The sequence below is a fragment of the Schistosoma haematobium genome, chromosome ZW (genome assembly GCF_000699445.3).
Source record: "Schistosoma haematobium chromosome ZW, whole genome shotgun sequence".
Lineage (NCBI taxonomy): Eukaryota > Metazoa > Platyhelminthes > Trematoda > Strigeidida > Schistosomatidae > Schistosoma > Schistosoma haematobium.
This window is the reverse complement of record NC_067195.1, coordinates 60,092,307-60,109,863: the sequence shown is the minus strand read 5'-3', so window position 1 is coordinate 60,109,863 and position 17,557 is coordinate 60,092,307. Positions and strand designations below refer to the sequence as shown.

The window sequence follows — 17,557 nt, the reverse complement described above, 5'->3', positions numbered from 1 at the left end:
TTCCGACTACATATTAACTAACTGGCATGTAAATATTTTTAGATTTAATCATATTACGACTTCAGCAAATAGTATGTGCTGTTTAGAATGTCATGTATATATACGTTTGTCTACGTACTTTATACATTAGATAGTTTTGATCACTGAGAGATAAAAACCATGGTTGATTGTATAACGTTTGACATCATATCAGGTGTGAGACAAATATCACCGACTGCAATGTATGTTGTCCATGCAACAATGAAATTTAATCGAAGTTGTGGGTGCGAACCCCTGGATGTTATCCCCATGGTCTAAACTTCATGCGCTATCTGTCAAGATTGAAGTTACTAATCTTGATCTCCAATAAATCCGTAGATTTTAAACTGAAAAGAAATCATATACTAGGACAAAATATGTTGCAATATTTATTTTCAACGGTTGTTGGTCAGACTCAGTCCATGACATAAATTACCTTCAGATAAGAATCTTTTTTACTTTGAATGGGTAACTTTTATCAAAGTGGGCATGTAATACAATAAACTAAATAAGTATATGATATTGAACTATCAGTTCTGCAAATGAAAAGTACTCCATAATATGTGAAGGTTAGGATTTGTAAAGAACTAAACAAACGAAAGTCTATCTTTACTTTCGCATTTACACTGTTCTAAATTATTCAAATAATGAAATAATTTAAAAGGTATGGTTTTGGAAGTGTTAAAATGACTTAAAACAATGTAAGATGTAAAAGAGAATTTGAAATCTAATCAGTCCTAAAAATGCATAGCAAATAAACTATTCCATACATTCGGAAACGATTCATACAAGTAAAATTATACATACACAAGTCACTTACTTACTTACTTACGCCTGTTACTCCAAATGGAGCATAGGCCGCCGACCAGCATTCTCCAGCCCACTCTGTCCTGGGCCTTCTTTTCTAGTTCCACCCAATTCTTGTTCATTTTTCTCATGTCTATTTCCATTTCCCGGCGTAACGTGTTCTTTGGTCCTCCTCTTTTCCTTTGGCCTTGAGGATTCCATGTGAATATATACAAGTAATATATATATATATATATATATATATATATATATATATATATTTCACTTTACAAACAAAATAACAAAAAAGACCATTGCCAGTCTAATATTAGTTATATTTCAATTGCTCAAATTCAACTGTTTACATGTATTCATGGATTAGCAAATAATTACAAATAAAAGAATGAAGAAAAGTAAGATGACTGGAAAAAGAAACCACATACAAGTCATCAAACAAATCTATTTGTTTTTTAAACAATTTTCAAGAACTGATGGCGAGAAAAATGGAAATAAAGTTATAGCAATCTGAATTATGAGTCAGCAATACTGAATATTTCATTTTTCTTCCCTAAACACCATCAATGAAGCTCAAAAAGTGAACTAATAGCTCTTATAGTAGCTTCAGTAGTTCTGAGTGCTAGTTTTGTTGTCGTTCGAAACATTCTAATCTGCACTAATTTTTGATCAACTACTGGCTGGTGGAATCGTGTCTAGAAACATGCCGATTCCGCCTTGAAAGATGCCCAAGTACACCACCCAGGCAAGAAAAATACGTAAAATCCCCTACTGAACTTAGAAAACACCCTATTAGCAAATACCGATCATTGACAGTTTGTGACAACTCAATGCCCGTTGATCACTTGCAAATCACATATTTCAGATATGCTTTAGCACTTTCGCAAGAACGATAAAGTTCGGGAACAAATTGTCTAACAATCTAATCTAAGAATGAATAATAAATACGGCCACAGATTAGTAACTTCATGTGTTTATTTCTACTGCAGAACTAATGACTCGAAACTAATCAAATTTATGGGTAATTAAACACTTACCACGTATTATATAATTGGTATGGGGTATGATGGTTTCACTGCAACTAAGAACCAATCAATGTTAGGCCACCATTGAAAACCTGGAAGCACTGGATGGTCGCGCATGGTTGACGAGTCCTACACTAGAATGAGACGGTAGTCCAGTGCTTCAAGATTTTTAATGGTGGCTTAACACTGATCGTTTCATGATTTCAGTAGGACTCAATCTTGACAACCCTATACTGACATAGTAGTTTATGTGGATGTTTGCTTTTGCAGACCTTATGAAGATAGCATTTTATCACAAGCGAATAGCTAGTTCTTGATTTTGTCACAGCTAATTTAAACTGGTGAAAAACTACTAGCTTTATCATTATATTACATCTAACATGATTGGTAATCAACTCGCAAAATAATTGTTCGGCTTCAGAAGGTTGCGACAATACTACTGATGCATAACAGACATTGTTCAGGAAAGATGGGACGACAATATGCTATAATAGTTTACTTTCGTTAGCTATAACAGCTGGCAACTTCTACTGACAAACGAGACTGAAAGAATGCAACATCCTAGCCTGTTTTTCGTATGTTTTCCCGATGAATAGCTACACCTTTCCGAAACTTAAAAATAACCAATGATTAGTTTGAAGAGCCATGGTAACTACACGAGAAATTTCAGAAAAATGTTGCTTTTCATACATCATCTGGTAGCTGGTATAGAGTGTAATCTCATTATTATAGTTTGGTGAGTTGCTATACTCAAAGTAGAACCTGAAATATGTGGATCAGTTCAATTTCCCATACCATATTAGCAGTGAGATAAAATTATTCCAAGACTAGTCCCAGAGTAGAAGTAGTAAAGAAATTAAATGAACAAAATGGGGACACGCATAGGGAGACTTCGAGACTCATGAAAATTCACTGTTTCCAAATATTCGTTGGGCTAATCACGCGGACCCCAGCCAGATCTATCAACACGATCCAGCTTAATTGTCAATGACTGCATGGATTGGTGTCACGTTTTCATATGGCTGTCTCAAGCTTTGGTGTAATTGCAGTAATAGCCAATTAATATATCGTACAAAAGTGAGATAGTAACAAATCCGACGTTAAAATCCACTTTAGGTCCTCAAATTATTTCTAGCTAGTACCAATCAGTATTTCTAGCAATCAGAATGTATTTTATCCACAATACCACTTGAGTAGTTTATCGTAACCAAGAAAGAGTTATATAGCACAGTGTTCAATCATAACGTCCTATCAAAGAACATAAACTGCATTTCTAACTCAAAACGACTAGAAAAGGTTCATGATATAATGGATATCCATGAAAATTCTTTCGGAAGTATCGCACTGATAAAGGACAGAGAGCAAAATATAACTGTGAGAACCGAATAGTCTTAAGGTAAGGCTTCGAACGTAATGTGCTGGATAAAAAAATTGCAGACAGATGAGAAATGGAATGAATACAAGACAACACACTACCGCTCGTTATTACTAACCGTAACACGGCTATTCTCAAGTGCATTACAGAGAAAATATATAGAAACGAAAAATGGGTACTCCAGACAGATTTTTAACTGTACATAAGGAGAATTATATCTTAGTAACCTAATAGCCTATCACCTTATGGATACAACGTCAAGACGATGCGTCATAGAACCAGAGCCAAAATTGTGCCGAGTGAACTTAAATGTTTACTATCCTATCTCCCTTAAATAGTTTGAATTGGTGTTTGCTGAGGGGCATAAAAATCTTGGGTTAGGCCTCATGGACAAAGCAAACATTTATGAAATCATATGCATTTCATTCTTGCAGCTTATTTTTCAAATGTGTGACTGCAAACAAAATGCGTGATGAGACTTATTTTTGACTTTTTGTAAAAAAAACAATGGTAAGGACAATCAAAAACCAAATACAGATTTGTGTATTTGACTTTAAGTTGGATGCGTCCGAGGGTTGGTAATGATGAGCAAATGCTCAAACCAAATTAGACGCCACGATTTGAGAACCAATTCATGAAAGAATGAAAAAAGTGAACTCAAGAAAAACTAAATATTATAGTAATTTTCAAATCAATTTTATTTGAAGCAGATGGAATTAAAAATCAAGAAAAGAAACAAAGCGGCTGAAATACAAAGAAACAATATTAAAGGTGTTTAAAATGGAATAAAAATGGTAGCTGAGGATAGATTCCAACATATATAATGATCAACAGAACAGAGAAATTGTACAAATGGTACAGAAAAAGGAGAGGCATTAGAAGATAGATGTGCACAAGTTACTTGAGAATATAGGAGTAAAACAACGCAGAGAGAACATCTTCCAACTATCAAATTGGAATATGGAAAGGAGAGGAAATCTGTTAGTCTTCCGTGTGCAGAAATGCGTGTCCAACAACATGGAAATGAAAGAGACACAACCCCATATGATATATATATATATATATATATATATATATATCACGATGGACGAGGTGAAACCGAATACAGTTGACAAAATTGAAGCATCACACTTAGTACTTAAACTGTATGGAAAAAACCAAAGCAAGGAAGTGATGTATTATCTAAAACAAACAATCTTTTTTAAAACTAAAGTAGTAAAGTAAACAAAAAGAAATTGACCAAACAGAACTGCAGACAAAGAGCAATAAAATGAAATGCTTTTTACGTATTATTTATGTGAATACACCTATGTCATAAGAAATTGCACTTGAAGAAAGGTCCTGATTTTCAGAGTCCCCGTTAGTGTTCAATCGTAATGAATGAATTAGATTTAGTTTTTGTAAACATAAAAGTCACGTTAGCAGCATATAACGGAGGACGCAGAAATAATCTTTCAGGTGTTCATCTAAAATTTCCAAAGTTTGAGAAAGTAGGTAAAATAAAATGTAATTTGGTGTAATATGTGAAAACCGGACAATTTAAAGTTTGTTTTTATTAAGTTGTTGGAAAAAAAGATAAAAATTCAAACGGGAAGACTGTGTGCGCATATGATTTTACGTATTTTTAAATAGATTAGACATGCTATGTCATCTGAAAACACCTATTAAAACACTAAGCTTGTGAAGGTGGAAGTATGACTGTGGTGAATAGCATACAGTGGCGTATTTTCGGCAAATTATTTCATCAGATTGTCAACGGGATCTAAAATAAAAGATAAAATAAGAGCAGTACGATCTAGTTTAACTCACTCGTTATAATATGAAACCATAAAAACGAACGAAACATGTATTACATTCATTATGGTATATTTGGGCCACTGTAGTTGTTATGACTGCACAACATATTGATAAAATATTGGAGTGACCAAACTTAACAAATCGATAGTTTGACGATGTGACCGAGGCCTAATTTCCTCATGAATGGTTATTAAAGACAGAAACACTGGCTAATTAACAGAGTATATATTTGGAAATGAAGTTATTGTTTGTAGGGAAAACACTGAGCTTAAGATATTATGAGATCCACATCAAATAAAAATTAATTGGTAGGAAAAGGAACATCAAAAAATCGGTGAATACTCAGTGTTGTACACCTTGGTAATTATTGCATTACAATACATAATTTAAAGTCTGATACAGTAATATGAACTTAATTGTTGCTTTTAGATGATTAAGTTTCAATATTTTTATTGATTCAGGTATTCGAAGCATGTCCTACGTAAGTCCGAGGACCATCTATCTACGTGAAAAATGTGAAAAAATACTATTATAGGGTGACGTTTAAGTGAATTCACAAGACATAGTACTAATCTATGAAATCAATGGTTATTGGTTTCAGTTGTAAGAGAAAAAAATTCGAGTTTTATGGGTCATTGTAGCAAGAGAAAAATTGGTAGGCCTGGATTTATGGCGCATAACAAGAGGCAATTAAATTTCATATTATACTTAATTATTATACCCATTTTAATTATTCCTATTATTAAAATGTGACAATTAGATTTAAATCAGTGATCAAGTACGTGTTTGCGCATTCCGATACTAGCCATACCTTTGTGAGTATTAAGAAGCTGCTACAATCGACGAAAAGTGTTTTGAAAGTGTGATCCTAAGGTTAGAATTTCATTGATTTACCCAATAAGCAACCACATTCAAGAACAGTTGTGGTGTTTGGCTAGATTTCATTTTATTTATTTGGACAGAAACAGATTCTTCATTTTAAATACTTAGTTTATTCTCCATATATTTGAATTCTTTTCATATGATGTCAGCAGGTTTGAGAATTTTATCCAATCAAGTGTTCTGTGTAATCTAATCAACTATTATACATATATTACTTTAAATGGTTAAATGTAGTTCATGTAAAATAGATCATGACATAAATCAAACTTCGTCAGTCTACGAAAATAAAGAACAGATGAGATCTTATAATTGTTGCCAAACAACATATCTTTATGCATGTTCTATCTTTTCAAACCAAGATATATGAAACGGGATCGGAAATGAAAACCTGGTGATGGTTCATACACTTTATGGTACCATCAACCCGTTAGCACATATCTACTCAAGTTACCGCTTTCGAATTTCTTCCTGGAGCAATCCGCCCACAAATACAAAAAAATACTAATAGTATAGAATGAACATTGAATTTCCTAAGTATACTCCACAGTTGCAATCAAAAGAAAAGTTTGTAGATATAAAAATTCGTGGCAAACTCACAGATTTTATCTAAGTTTATTAGCTTCACTGAAGTACACAACACTTAGTAGGTTTCCTACTGCTCTTTATATTGACATGTTCAACTTGGCTAGATTGAAATGTCGGACTTTGAAGTGGCTGTATATGTTGAGATACCACCTCGCACGTTACTAGACCAGGTGGATGTGGAGAACGATCGGTAACACTGAGACCATTGGACGTTTGGGATTTGAAAGGTGATTCAGCACATTTTGTGTGAACATTATTGGATATAATCCCGTCAACAGATGTCGCATTTCCGTTGGCGCGGCGCAACGCTGGATCATTGATAATTATCTGAAAAAAGAGGTAGGAGCAAATCTACGGAATTGAGACAACACTATAATCTTAAATTGCGATTTCGTAAACTCGTATATATAGCCTCGTGACGTTTTGTAGAAGCTAGTGGTCTTACTGACCTGTTCAGACCGAAATGGGCAGAGCGAGTTTTTAGCTTGTAGCTTATTAGTGAATTAATTATAGATACTTAAGACCCCTAACACTAAACAATAAGGCCAAACTATTTTAGTTTGGTCAGCTAGTTAGGACCACTAACCTTTATACACAAAATGTCATTTAGAAGTATGTCCAGAATTACATAGTAAATGAACTGCCCAAACCAATACTTTTTATAGCTCAGATTAATAGGGACATTCTATATACAGTACGGACACAAACGACTAATGCGTTATGTATCATCTTAGTAACGCTCAGGTTGATTAGACAGTAGCTATTCTCAAAAATGGATCTCGCATAGTTTGGATGTTGCTTTTTCAAATAGCACACATTCGAAGCATTACCAAGTCACTGTATTTAAAATATGAGTTTAAACTAGTGATAGGAAGACTAAAAGTTACTCTTAACGAGATTAGAAAACAAGGATGTATTCCGTCGCGGTCTATTTCAATACATTAACTGAGTCACTATTTGTTGCGAAACAATATGTCGAGTGTTAAACTAAAGTAGGTATTTTAAATTTAGACAATAATCCTTAAACAGAAACGGCTAAGTTAAATCCCGAGAAGATAAGAAACTTGTAACTGAAAAACAATGATTGTGGGCTGCCATTGAAGGCGACTGAAATTTTAGGAAAAGCAAAAAGGATCTTATGAAGACTTGAACAAAAGCAAATGACTATTTGTGGGAATTCTCTTAGTTTCGAATATAAAATGTCACCATATAGTCGATCTGAACTGACGAACAGTTTGACTACTTAATAGAGTCGCCTGAAATGTAGGTTACTTCACCTAGTTTTACGATTTAGTTAGCCTTCACAAGTTACGGACATATATAATTCTTGATCTTCAAGCGATATTGTAGGTCAGTCCATAGTAATTAGAGCTGTTTGCAAATCTGTGGCGTTGGGATTTTACTCGACAGACAACTGTACTACTACAAAGAAGAGGGTAAATAAATTGTAAGAGAATTTCGAGTGAACTTAATCAGAAGCTTCACATATTGAAATCATGAGTCAATTGAAGCTAGACCAACATGGAAAACCTGGAAGCACTGAACGGCCGTTCCGTCTCAGTATGGGACTCTTCAGCAGTGCGCATTCACGGCCCCGCACTCCGCGAGATTCAGACCCAGGACCTATCAGTTTCGCGCCAAGCGCTTAACCAACTAGACCACTGAGCCGGCACCCAATGGTGTTAGTGACTAACTTCAACCAATCCACAAAGTTGCGCTTCAATTGACTCATGATTTCAATCTGTGGAATTTCTAAGATCTCCACAAACTCATGCTGATATTAATCAGAAGCACCAAACAGCCAGTATCTCATTTCAATTACGTACAGATTTTTCAGACTGATAAGATCCTGTTTATTCCTCTAAATATTTGTTAGAACTTGAAGGATATGAACGTTTTGCAATATAAAATGGATTACTGCATATGAAAAGTACTTGGCCAGCTAGTTACACCTTTAGAAATAAAAAAACTCACTATGCAGATCGGACAGATTAATCACTGTCAAATGCAGCAAAAACTCCACAAAATAATACCAAAAAACCCCTTGAGTGCTAAGTTTAGCAGAAATCTTGTCGTCAGTATTTACAATTACTACATTATTGTTACAAAAACGTTTGTAAAACCATAGATAGATCTTGACGTCTCGAAGACCTTTAAACTCTGGTCAGGATATAAAAGCCTAAGTGTACTAGAAGCAGAGTTTACACATATTGAGTTTATTACATAACTTTACATAAAACAACCACTCGAACGACTAGTTGCAGATTTCATAGGTGCATTTACACCTACGCAGAAACATAAATAGATAACTTACCGTATCCCTTGAAATTGTAGAGTTTTTCAAGATATCATCCACTTCCTTTGAAAGTTCACCACCAGGTCTAAACGGATTAATCTCCACCTCCGCAGTCATATTTCAAAAATGAGACTGCTTGAAAGCGAACCAAGTGTGACCCTGAGAGTTCCCGCCAAAACGTATAGTTGTAGCACAGTCAAATACTGAAGATGGAAAGTGTTATAACCGCGATTAAGTTGTGACATTATCAACAGAAACCACCAGTATGAAACAATTTATATAACTGAATGCAAAATGAGACAATATTCGAGACCATGATACTTTTCATTTCAAATAGAGATAATAATTTCCATCCAAGTAATGTTGGATCTAAGTCCTCTCCATTGAAAAACCAAGAAAATTGTCCTCTATGCTCCAAACGCGCCATTTAGTTTCTTTAATGGATGTTGCGATTTTTATTTCATCAGCAACTTGATGCATTATCAAGGAAATTTGTTGCTCTTGTTTCATCTAGTCGTTAGAAATGACACTTAGAGCCACACTTATATAACCTAGAAAGTGCATGTCAAAATTAACGGTTAACTTTTGTCATTCCTACCTACAGTTCGGTGTTTGCAACAACCTGGGAATTTCTATAACCTGAGTGCATGGCTTACTGCACTTGGTTATTTAGCAACAAATTTTCGGCGTTACTAACATAACTTCCCGGATTTTCTGGATCACCTTGACCTTCTCCCGGATCTTTATTTGGCTGTTGTTGTGACTTACTCCATTCTATGTTATTCATTATCATTCTGTGACAGTCTCCGTGAAATATTTGACACTTGAAATGAGCTGTTCGCCTGTAATTAACAAACACTCAGGCAGAGACGGCAATTATATTTTAATACAAAAGTGCAGAATCTTCTAGCTAAATGCGAGGACTATACATTACATACTCCATCTGCAAAATTTCGTCGTTTGTTCCCCAAATTCTGCATGATTCTTCTATATCACGACTCTTTCTTATTTCCATTTCTGTATTCTTCAAGTCGACCTTCATAGCCTTCTGCTGTAATGAACTCCTCTTCTGGTTGTTGCTACTCACTACTTATATCTCTCGACGCAAATAGCGTACACCACTCTATGACTTGATCTCTTGATGATTCTACGCTTTGCAGGAGATTCCGTTTAGCGATCTCTCTTCATAATTCTATACGTAACGAGTAGAAAGTGAGGTAAACTTGTAACCTCGTCTCGTCCGTACACACAGTGTTGAACGTAACGTGGAACGGCTTTTATCTGTATTGGTTTTAGGACTTATACATCCAGTGCCGTCAACGATCAAGATTTAATGCTAACTTAGGAATAAAGATGGTTATATGGCAGCTCATGTGCAATCGCATTTGTTCACAATTAATTCGGTTAAGCCCTTTTATTAACTTATTTAACGAATAGAGTCATTCGTACAATAACAACTTATCTTTAACATTGCACCTTTATTGTTTAACTTGTGTGAATATATATGCTTGAGCATTACTTACTGCCTAAACATATATTCATTCTGCTACCCTCAGAGTTATTCGCTTAATTGATTCGATGAATCATTCATTTCCCTAGGTACATATATGTACATATTAACTCTGTTCATTGACTCGTTCATTCGACTCGCTCTCTCGCCCACTCTCTTGCTTGCTTTTCGGCACTACTCTTTCGTGCCTGCTTAGCGTACCTGTTATTTTTGGTTATCTGTGCGTGGCGCAATAATATATATAATCAAAACTTCGTATTCGCCTTTATTATTACACCTTTGGGACGTCATCCAATGACGGTTATCAGAACGAACTATATACGAAGTTTGAGGATTATATTGAATACCAACCACCACAGTGAACTACCACCGAATATCTTTAATTAAATTACCTACGTTCTTACCACTTGAAAGAGGGAGAATAATTTCACAACTCTTTGACGTTGATGCTGACCTCAAGAGTGTTAGGATGTGGAGAAAAACATACCAATAATTATCATGTTAAGTCTGACGGTGGCCTTGGACTTTAAATGTGCACTCCCTATTGGTCAATATTTGTTTCACTCGTTAAATATCGTACATATGTCGTTTTTCTATTTTATGGTATGATGTGGTTTGTTTGGTTGGTATATAAACAGTATGTCTGAAATATAGTGATTCATAACTCAGAGGATGAGAATTGTGTTCTGGACTCAACTGGCTGGGATAGACAGCGAAGCAGGGCCAATTGGGACTCTAGGTCGTCCTTACATGTTTTCCGTGTCACTGTAATCGATCGATAATATACGCTTCGCCCATAATAATCTGCACTCTCACCCGTTACAAGAAAGAGTTTAACTGTGAACACCTCAAACAGTAAACGCTTGGTCCAACGTCTACACCAGACCACTGTTCAGTACGCCAACTTTCCCGATTCTTATAACATTTTATCAGCTTTCATACACTTCAACATGCCGATCATTGTCAAAGAATGTCCTCTCACCCGACCACCATCGATTTCTGATTTACTTGGTTCTGAGATCGTTAAACTGGAAGATATTTCAATTGGCAACGCCTCATTTTGCTGCGCATCAGTGAAACCTTGGAGATCTTTGGTTCAGGAAAGGTCAGATATAAAATAGTTTTAACGGCTAACCAGTCAATAAAAAATTGAATTCTGAGTTTTCTGTTGAGAATGGAAAATGTGCATGGTGTACCATATGGCTGTGTTTCTAGTGTCCAAAGTAGTACGCATTGCTTTTACGTCTTACAGCTTTCGGGAACACTTCACGGACTCGTTAGAGGTTTTATTGGTACGCTGATTGCTTTGTCAAATGTATCTATGAGGTTACTAGTGGATGCTTTAAGGTAATTATGGTTTGGTATGAGTCAGTTGCTAGAAAAATACTAAATGAAGTTTTCTTTACGGCATCCGGCCTGATGAACATGCTAAAAGTGTTAAGTTTCTAGTACTAGTCGATCTTGTGTATTTCGTAATACCCATCACCTTGTTTTACATTTGGCTTATACTTCCAACGTCAACGGTATGTCCGAGAGGTTTCCCTAGATTATTTGAGCATAGCATTTCTGTACAATTGCTTCCATGTTGTGTCCTAAAAGTTTTTTTAATAGAATAGTTAAGATTTTGGAAAAGCTGTTTTCATGTAATTTCACTCAAACATTTGTACAAAAGCGATACCCCAGCTCACAATATTCCATGAAACTACAAAATGTGGAAAATTTACAATGGTGGACATCGTAGGAATACTGTTCGGTTTTTTGTAATCTTACTTTACGCTTTTTCAAATAAGTTTTAGAAAGTTCAGTCACTCTTATTAGAAATTCCTGGAGTTCTGGTTGTCAAATATTATACTCTACGATGTTCACTTTGTTTACCCAACAAACTGTTCTCCCAGCATATCACATAAATTTACTTAAAACATATGATTATTTATTGTCATTCTAGTTTCAAGATATGTAAATAGTTTTATTCCTGTCCTCTGCTCTATCTCATTATACCTTTTTGTTGCCGTGACTCAATAGGATCAGATAAACCTCAACACTGTGGTTCGATATATGTTCGTCAGAATTGATTCATTCTCTGGATACAATCTCAGTGACCTCTAACAACCGGATTACATCACTGTGACAAAAACTGTTGAGCTTTCAGACCGCTAAGAATAAACGTTACCAAAAATAGGGAACTGCTTCAGGTATTAAGGCACAAAATTGTCACATTAGTATCGGATATGTAATCAGCCTAATAAAACTCATTGGAAAACACATGCCAGACCTCCAAAGAAATTTTGAATGATTCATGTGGTTCTGGCCCGAATAGAAGCTTTCTCTAAACGGGCCTCAGTATCTAGTGGCAGTGGATCACTAATACATCCAGGTGGGAACCCAGTAATATTGACGATAAAAGAGAAAGAAAAAAGTTGGTAAATCATAGTAATTTACTGTCCTTAGTCCTTAAGAATACATCAAGTGTTTTTATAGTATTCTAATTGTCGTATGAATTAGGAATTCCAGGATTAACGCAATTGAATTAAGAAGACACAGGCACAACGAATGTACTGTATTTAGAATTCGAAATCAAACATTCAACCAGTACAAAGGTATCATTGGCTCATTCAAACACCACATCCGCCACAGCTTAAATTGGAGTCTAGGTGTTTGTAATCAATCGTACGTCTTCTTCTCAAATTCATCCTGAGTCTGTCTGACATTGTATTGGATAAGGATTCTGTATTATCTAGAATATGCTCATTAGCATTAGAATTAACAATCGAAATTGGAACTGACTCACCTGGTTCCTGAAATTGTATTTGATCTACATGTCGACTGTGTGTACTTAAGTCATCGATGTCTAGAATTCGCACCATCGATTTTCCGACATTCTTCAGAACAATACCCGTAGATGGTCGAAGATCATTTCCTCGATAGTATGTAACTTCTGCAGACTCCAGACATCTCATATTCGACCGAAGAATTCTTCCTTTCAATAGCTTCGCTGGAGTCTCCTTCGTCACCGAATGTTTGGCATTTCTATATTGCAATAGAAAGGTATCTACTCCCCTCTCCAGCTCATTAAATGTTGAGGGGGCTATAGAATCAATAGCAGTCTTTAATGTCCTAACAAAATTCTCTGCCTGCCCATTAGAACACGGATGTCTGGGAGCAGTAAATAGATGTTTGCACCCTATACCGTTCAACCAGGTAGTGACTGCATCTGCAGCAAAATGTGAGCCATTATCAGTCACCAACACCAAGGGAACACCTTCTCGACTAAACACCTTTCTTAATACTTGTATTGTGAAATCAGAATTTGGTGAAGTTGTGAAAAAAACTTCAGGCCACTTTGAAAAAGAATCAATGACTACTAGTGCGTAGTATTTACCAAGAAATGGTCCACAATAGTCAGCATGAATCCTCTGCCAGGCCTCAGACGATACTGGCGATGGCACCCACTTCGAAGGATGATTTTTCAACTGATGACATTTCTCACAATTGTTTGCCGTACGACATATATCTGCACTTATCTCTGGCCACCAGCATGTGAGCCTTGCCAAGGACTTCATTTTCTCAACACCTAAATGACCACTATGAAGATCTTCAAGAACAGATTTACGCAATGAAGGAGGAATGACAACACGATCATTTAAACACAGAATACCATCAGGAGTAGTAGATAACTCATCCCGCTTTGAAAAATAGACAGGAAATCTCCGTTTCAAATTAGCATTCCAACCTTTCCTTATAGCACTGAGTATACATCCAAAATATCTACGAGTTTCTCTAATGAGATCTGAACGTCTCACTGGTAAAGGTTGCACTAACAAACAATCCTAAGTATTAATAGGTTTATCTTGTAATGACTGTCGAGAAATGTAATCGACATGTTGAATCTGTTTGGCACTTCTGTGCTGAACCGTATAGTCATATGCACTCAAAGCAATACTCCATCGCTGAACCATAGCTGCTGAGGAACGTGCTAAGGATTTTTCGGGATGATAAATAAACTTTAAAGCTTCATGATCAGTAACAATAGTGAATTTCTTTGCGAATAAATATTTATGAAGTCTTTTAACAGCCCAAAACACAGCTAATGCTTCTCGCTGAGTCTGTGAATAACCTTGTTCAGTAACAGTAAGTTTGCGTGAAACACAAATAACTGGTCTACCTTCCTGTTCCAAAACTGAACCAATTCCCACAGGTGATGCATCAGTAATAAGCACAGAATGTACATTAGGGGAGAACGTTCGAAGAACAGCATCACTTTGAAGAAACTTCAGCAGACTTCGTAAGCATGACTCTTGTTCCTCACTCAATTTGAATGAATTGGATGTTAAAATATTAAATAAACAATTTGCACGACAAGAAAAATTAGGAATAAAACGGGAATAGTATTGAAGAGCACCCACTAGTGAACGTAATTCTGTAAGATTTTTCGGAGACGGTGCATTAGTCAGTGGAGCTAGTCATTTCATATCTGGTCTAAAACCATTACCATCAACTAGGTATCCAAGGCATTCAAGACTAGATACACAAAATGAACACTTATTTGGATTCACTGTTATATTCTTCTCAATTAAACGACGCAATAAAGCAATAAGTCTCTGGTCATGAACTGCCTTATTAGAGCCATGAACAATGAGATCATCTTGATAAACTTCAGCACCTTCAAGATCACTAACTACTTTATTCATAACTTCCTGAAATATGTCTGGAGAACAACTTAGACTAAATGGAAGGAAATTGTATTTGAACAGACCAAAAAGAGTGTTAATTGTCGTCAAAATAGATGAAGATTCATCTAAAGGAATTTGAAGATAAGCATCTTTTAGGTCAACTTTCGAGAACACTTTAGAACCATGAAGTCGATTTAGAATATCTTCAGCTTCTACCGTCGTGCACGTTTGCTTCAACAAACGGGAGTTCAGAGTTAATCTATAGTCACCGCAAATTCTAGGGGTCTTGCCGTCCGACTTCAGTGGCGTAACGATAGGAGTACCCCATGCTGAAGACTGGATTGGTTCAATTATGCCTTTCACACACAAATCGTTTAATGTCTTATGTACTGCTTCTCGAAGACCATAAGGAATTATTCGTCTTTTAAGAAAGACGGGATCACCCTGTACTTGAAGTTTTATAGGCTTAATTTTCATACCTCCACTGCACTTAGCACACATAGCTATCAAATCTTTAAGTAAAGTATCAGAATTTTCCTTAGAAACTAAGAAGGACAACTCCACCTTAAGCCTTTTCAAATTCTTTAAACCCAATATTGACAGTCCTGTTTCGCTAACTAAAAATTCACAAGGTATGTATGAAGAATTATCATCTCTGATTAGCAATTCACAACATCCTCGTATGGGCAGTCTGTGTCCAGTAATCCCCAGTATTGATACTTCAGTGGGTCGTACAACAACGTTAGGATCTAAAGCTTTCAAGTTCTTGAATGAAATAATGGACTCTATACTGCCTGTGTCCAGAATAAAGTCATGAAATGAACCAAGCGATGTATATAATCGCTTCTGAATATGAGCATTACCTTTCGAAATAGTGAACAAAGACAAATGATCACTAGAAACATCCGAATTATTGAAATTTAAATTACAAGATTTAGTACAGCTCGAAGCAAAATGGACAGTAGCTTTGCATACTGACTGAATGTGTCCTACCTTACCACATTTAAAACATTTAGCATTACGAAATACACATGAATTGCGAGCATGAAACTTTCCACATGATAAACATTTACCAAACTTCATCTCACCTTTGTGATTTGCTTTGTAATTCCTCGTTGAAACATCTTTCATATTTACACGAGAATAGGAATCACTGTTAAATGAACGCAAATTTGATTGACCCTGAGATTGTAGTTCATCACGACGACTAAGCAAAGTATTAGAGATCTTCATCGACTGGATATCAAGTTCATTGACTGCTTCGTAGTTAGTACATGCAGTTCTAGTATCTTGAAAGGAACAGTTTGGCATTCTTAACAGCTCTCTTTCCAAACTCGGTATGTTAATTCCTGCAATTAATCGATCTCTCAGTTGCACATGAAGTTGATCACCGAAATTACACTTGGCAGCTTGTTTCTGTAATTCAAGGATGAATTCCCGAGCCTTTTGGTCATTTTGACGAACCATCTTATGAAACTTCGCCCTTTCACGGCATTCAAAACTGGTGCATTTTACATGACTTAATAATAGCTCTTTAAGAGTTGCATAAGGGAGTGAGATAGGTTTTTCTGGATATGCCAAAGTTTTTAATAAGCTGTACGCTTCTCTCCCAATGAGTGTCAGAAAATGTGCCACAATTTTCTCACCTTTAACATCTTTCTTGGTCATGCTCCAAATTTCGAACCTTTCCAAATAATCCTCAATAGCTTCAGGAGTTGAATGAATATCCAACTTTTCCATTTCAGGTTCCATCACGACGCCAATATAGTATTCTAATTGTCGTATGAATTAGGAATTCCAGGATTAACGCAATTGAATTAAGAAGACACAGGCACAACGAATGTACTGTATTTAGAATTCGAAATCAAACATTCAACCAGTACAAAGGTATCATTGGTTCATTGAAACACCACAGTTTTCTTAAAGTACTCCTTGGAAGTCGTTTGGACTAGCTCAGTCGGCAGCGAATTACGGCATTTGACTACTGCTTAGGAGTAGGAGTTGTGTCTACAGTCCATGCTATTGTGTTGTCTCCAATTTCTGGGTGCTACCCCTTAGGTTTGAGTTGAGACGGAGCGTGAGTAGGTGTTTTAAGGGTGTCCAGAAGTGAGTCACGTATGCTCTACTAGGTAAGGTCCAGTGATTGAAGGCGCTGTTCAAAAGGCTTGAATCTGAGTCTCCGAACTGAATACTTGGCTCGCCGTTGGATACGATTGGGAGTGTGCTTATCCTTTTGGAGCGAGGGAGGAAATACTATGTTTCCGTACTCTAAATCATGAAGAATAAAACCGTTGAAGATTGTGTGGAAAGTTCTCCTGTCGAACTGTCCGAAAATGTGTTTCAAAGTTATCAGTTCAAGGTAAGCTCGAAAGACACTCTCGTCGAAGTTACCGTAAGACTTTAAATCATAGGGTACCAACACTCTTAGATCTTTTTCAACTTAAGACACCTCTAGAAGGGAGTTACTTTAGTTGTAGCTGTAGTCCTCAGCATGTCACAGATGGACTCGTTTAAACCTTGGAGTGTTAAAGTTAGGCTTGTTGTCATCTGCCCAACTTTTAAGTCCATTCAGATCGCCCTGAAGTGCCAGTTTATCCT

General features: G+C 36.1%; 1 protein-coding gene across 1 annotated transcript; it reads right to left on the bottom strand.

The window, feature by feature from the left end:
- Positions 1-3,163: 3,163 nt before the first annotated feature.
- MS3_00004039 (uncharacterized protein) lies at positions 3,164-8,967 on the bottom strand. The gene is made up of 3 exons (XM_012942160.3): positions 8,798-8,967; positions 6,496-6,810; positions 3,164-4,981 (listed from the first exon to the last, which is right to left on the bottom strand). The coding sequence occupies exons 1-2, from the start codon at positions 8,894-8,896 to the stop codon at positions 6,520-6,522; spliced, it is 390 nt and encodes a 129-aa protein (XP_012797614.1). The 5' UTR covers positions 8,897-8,967; the 3' UTR covers positions 3,164-4,981; positions 6,496-6,519.
- Between the last annotated feature and the right edge of the window lie 8,590 nt (positions 8,968-17,557).

Excerpts from the sequence above, each read along its gene's own strand:
- MS3_00004039 (XM_012942160.3), bottom strand. The coding sequence starts at position 8,896 with ATGACTGCGGAGGTGGAGATTAATCCGTTTAGACCTGGTGGTGAACTT. Across the intron at positions 6,811-8,797 it reads CTACAATTTCAAGGGATACG|ATAATTATCAATGATCCAGC; the intron begins GTAAGTTATCTA and ends CTCTTTTTTCAG.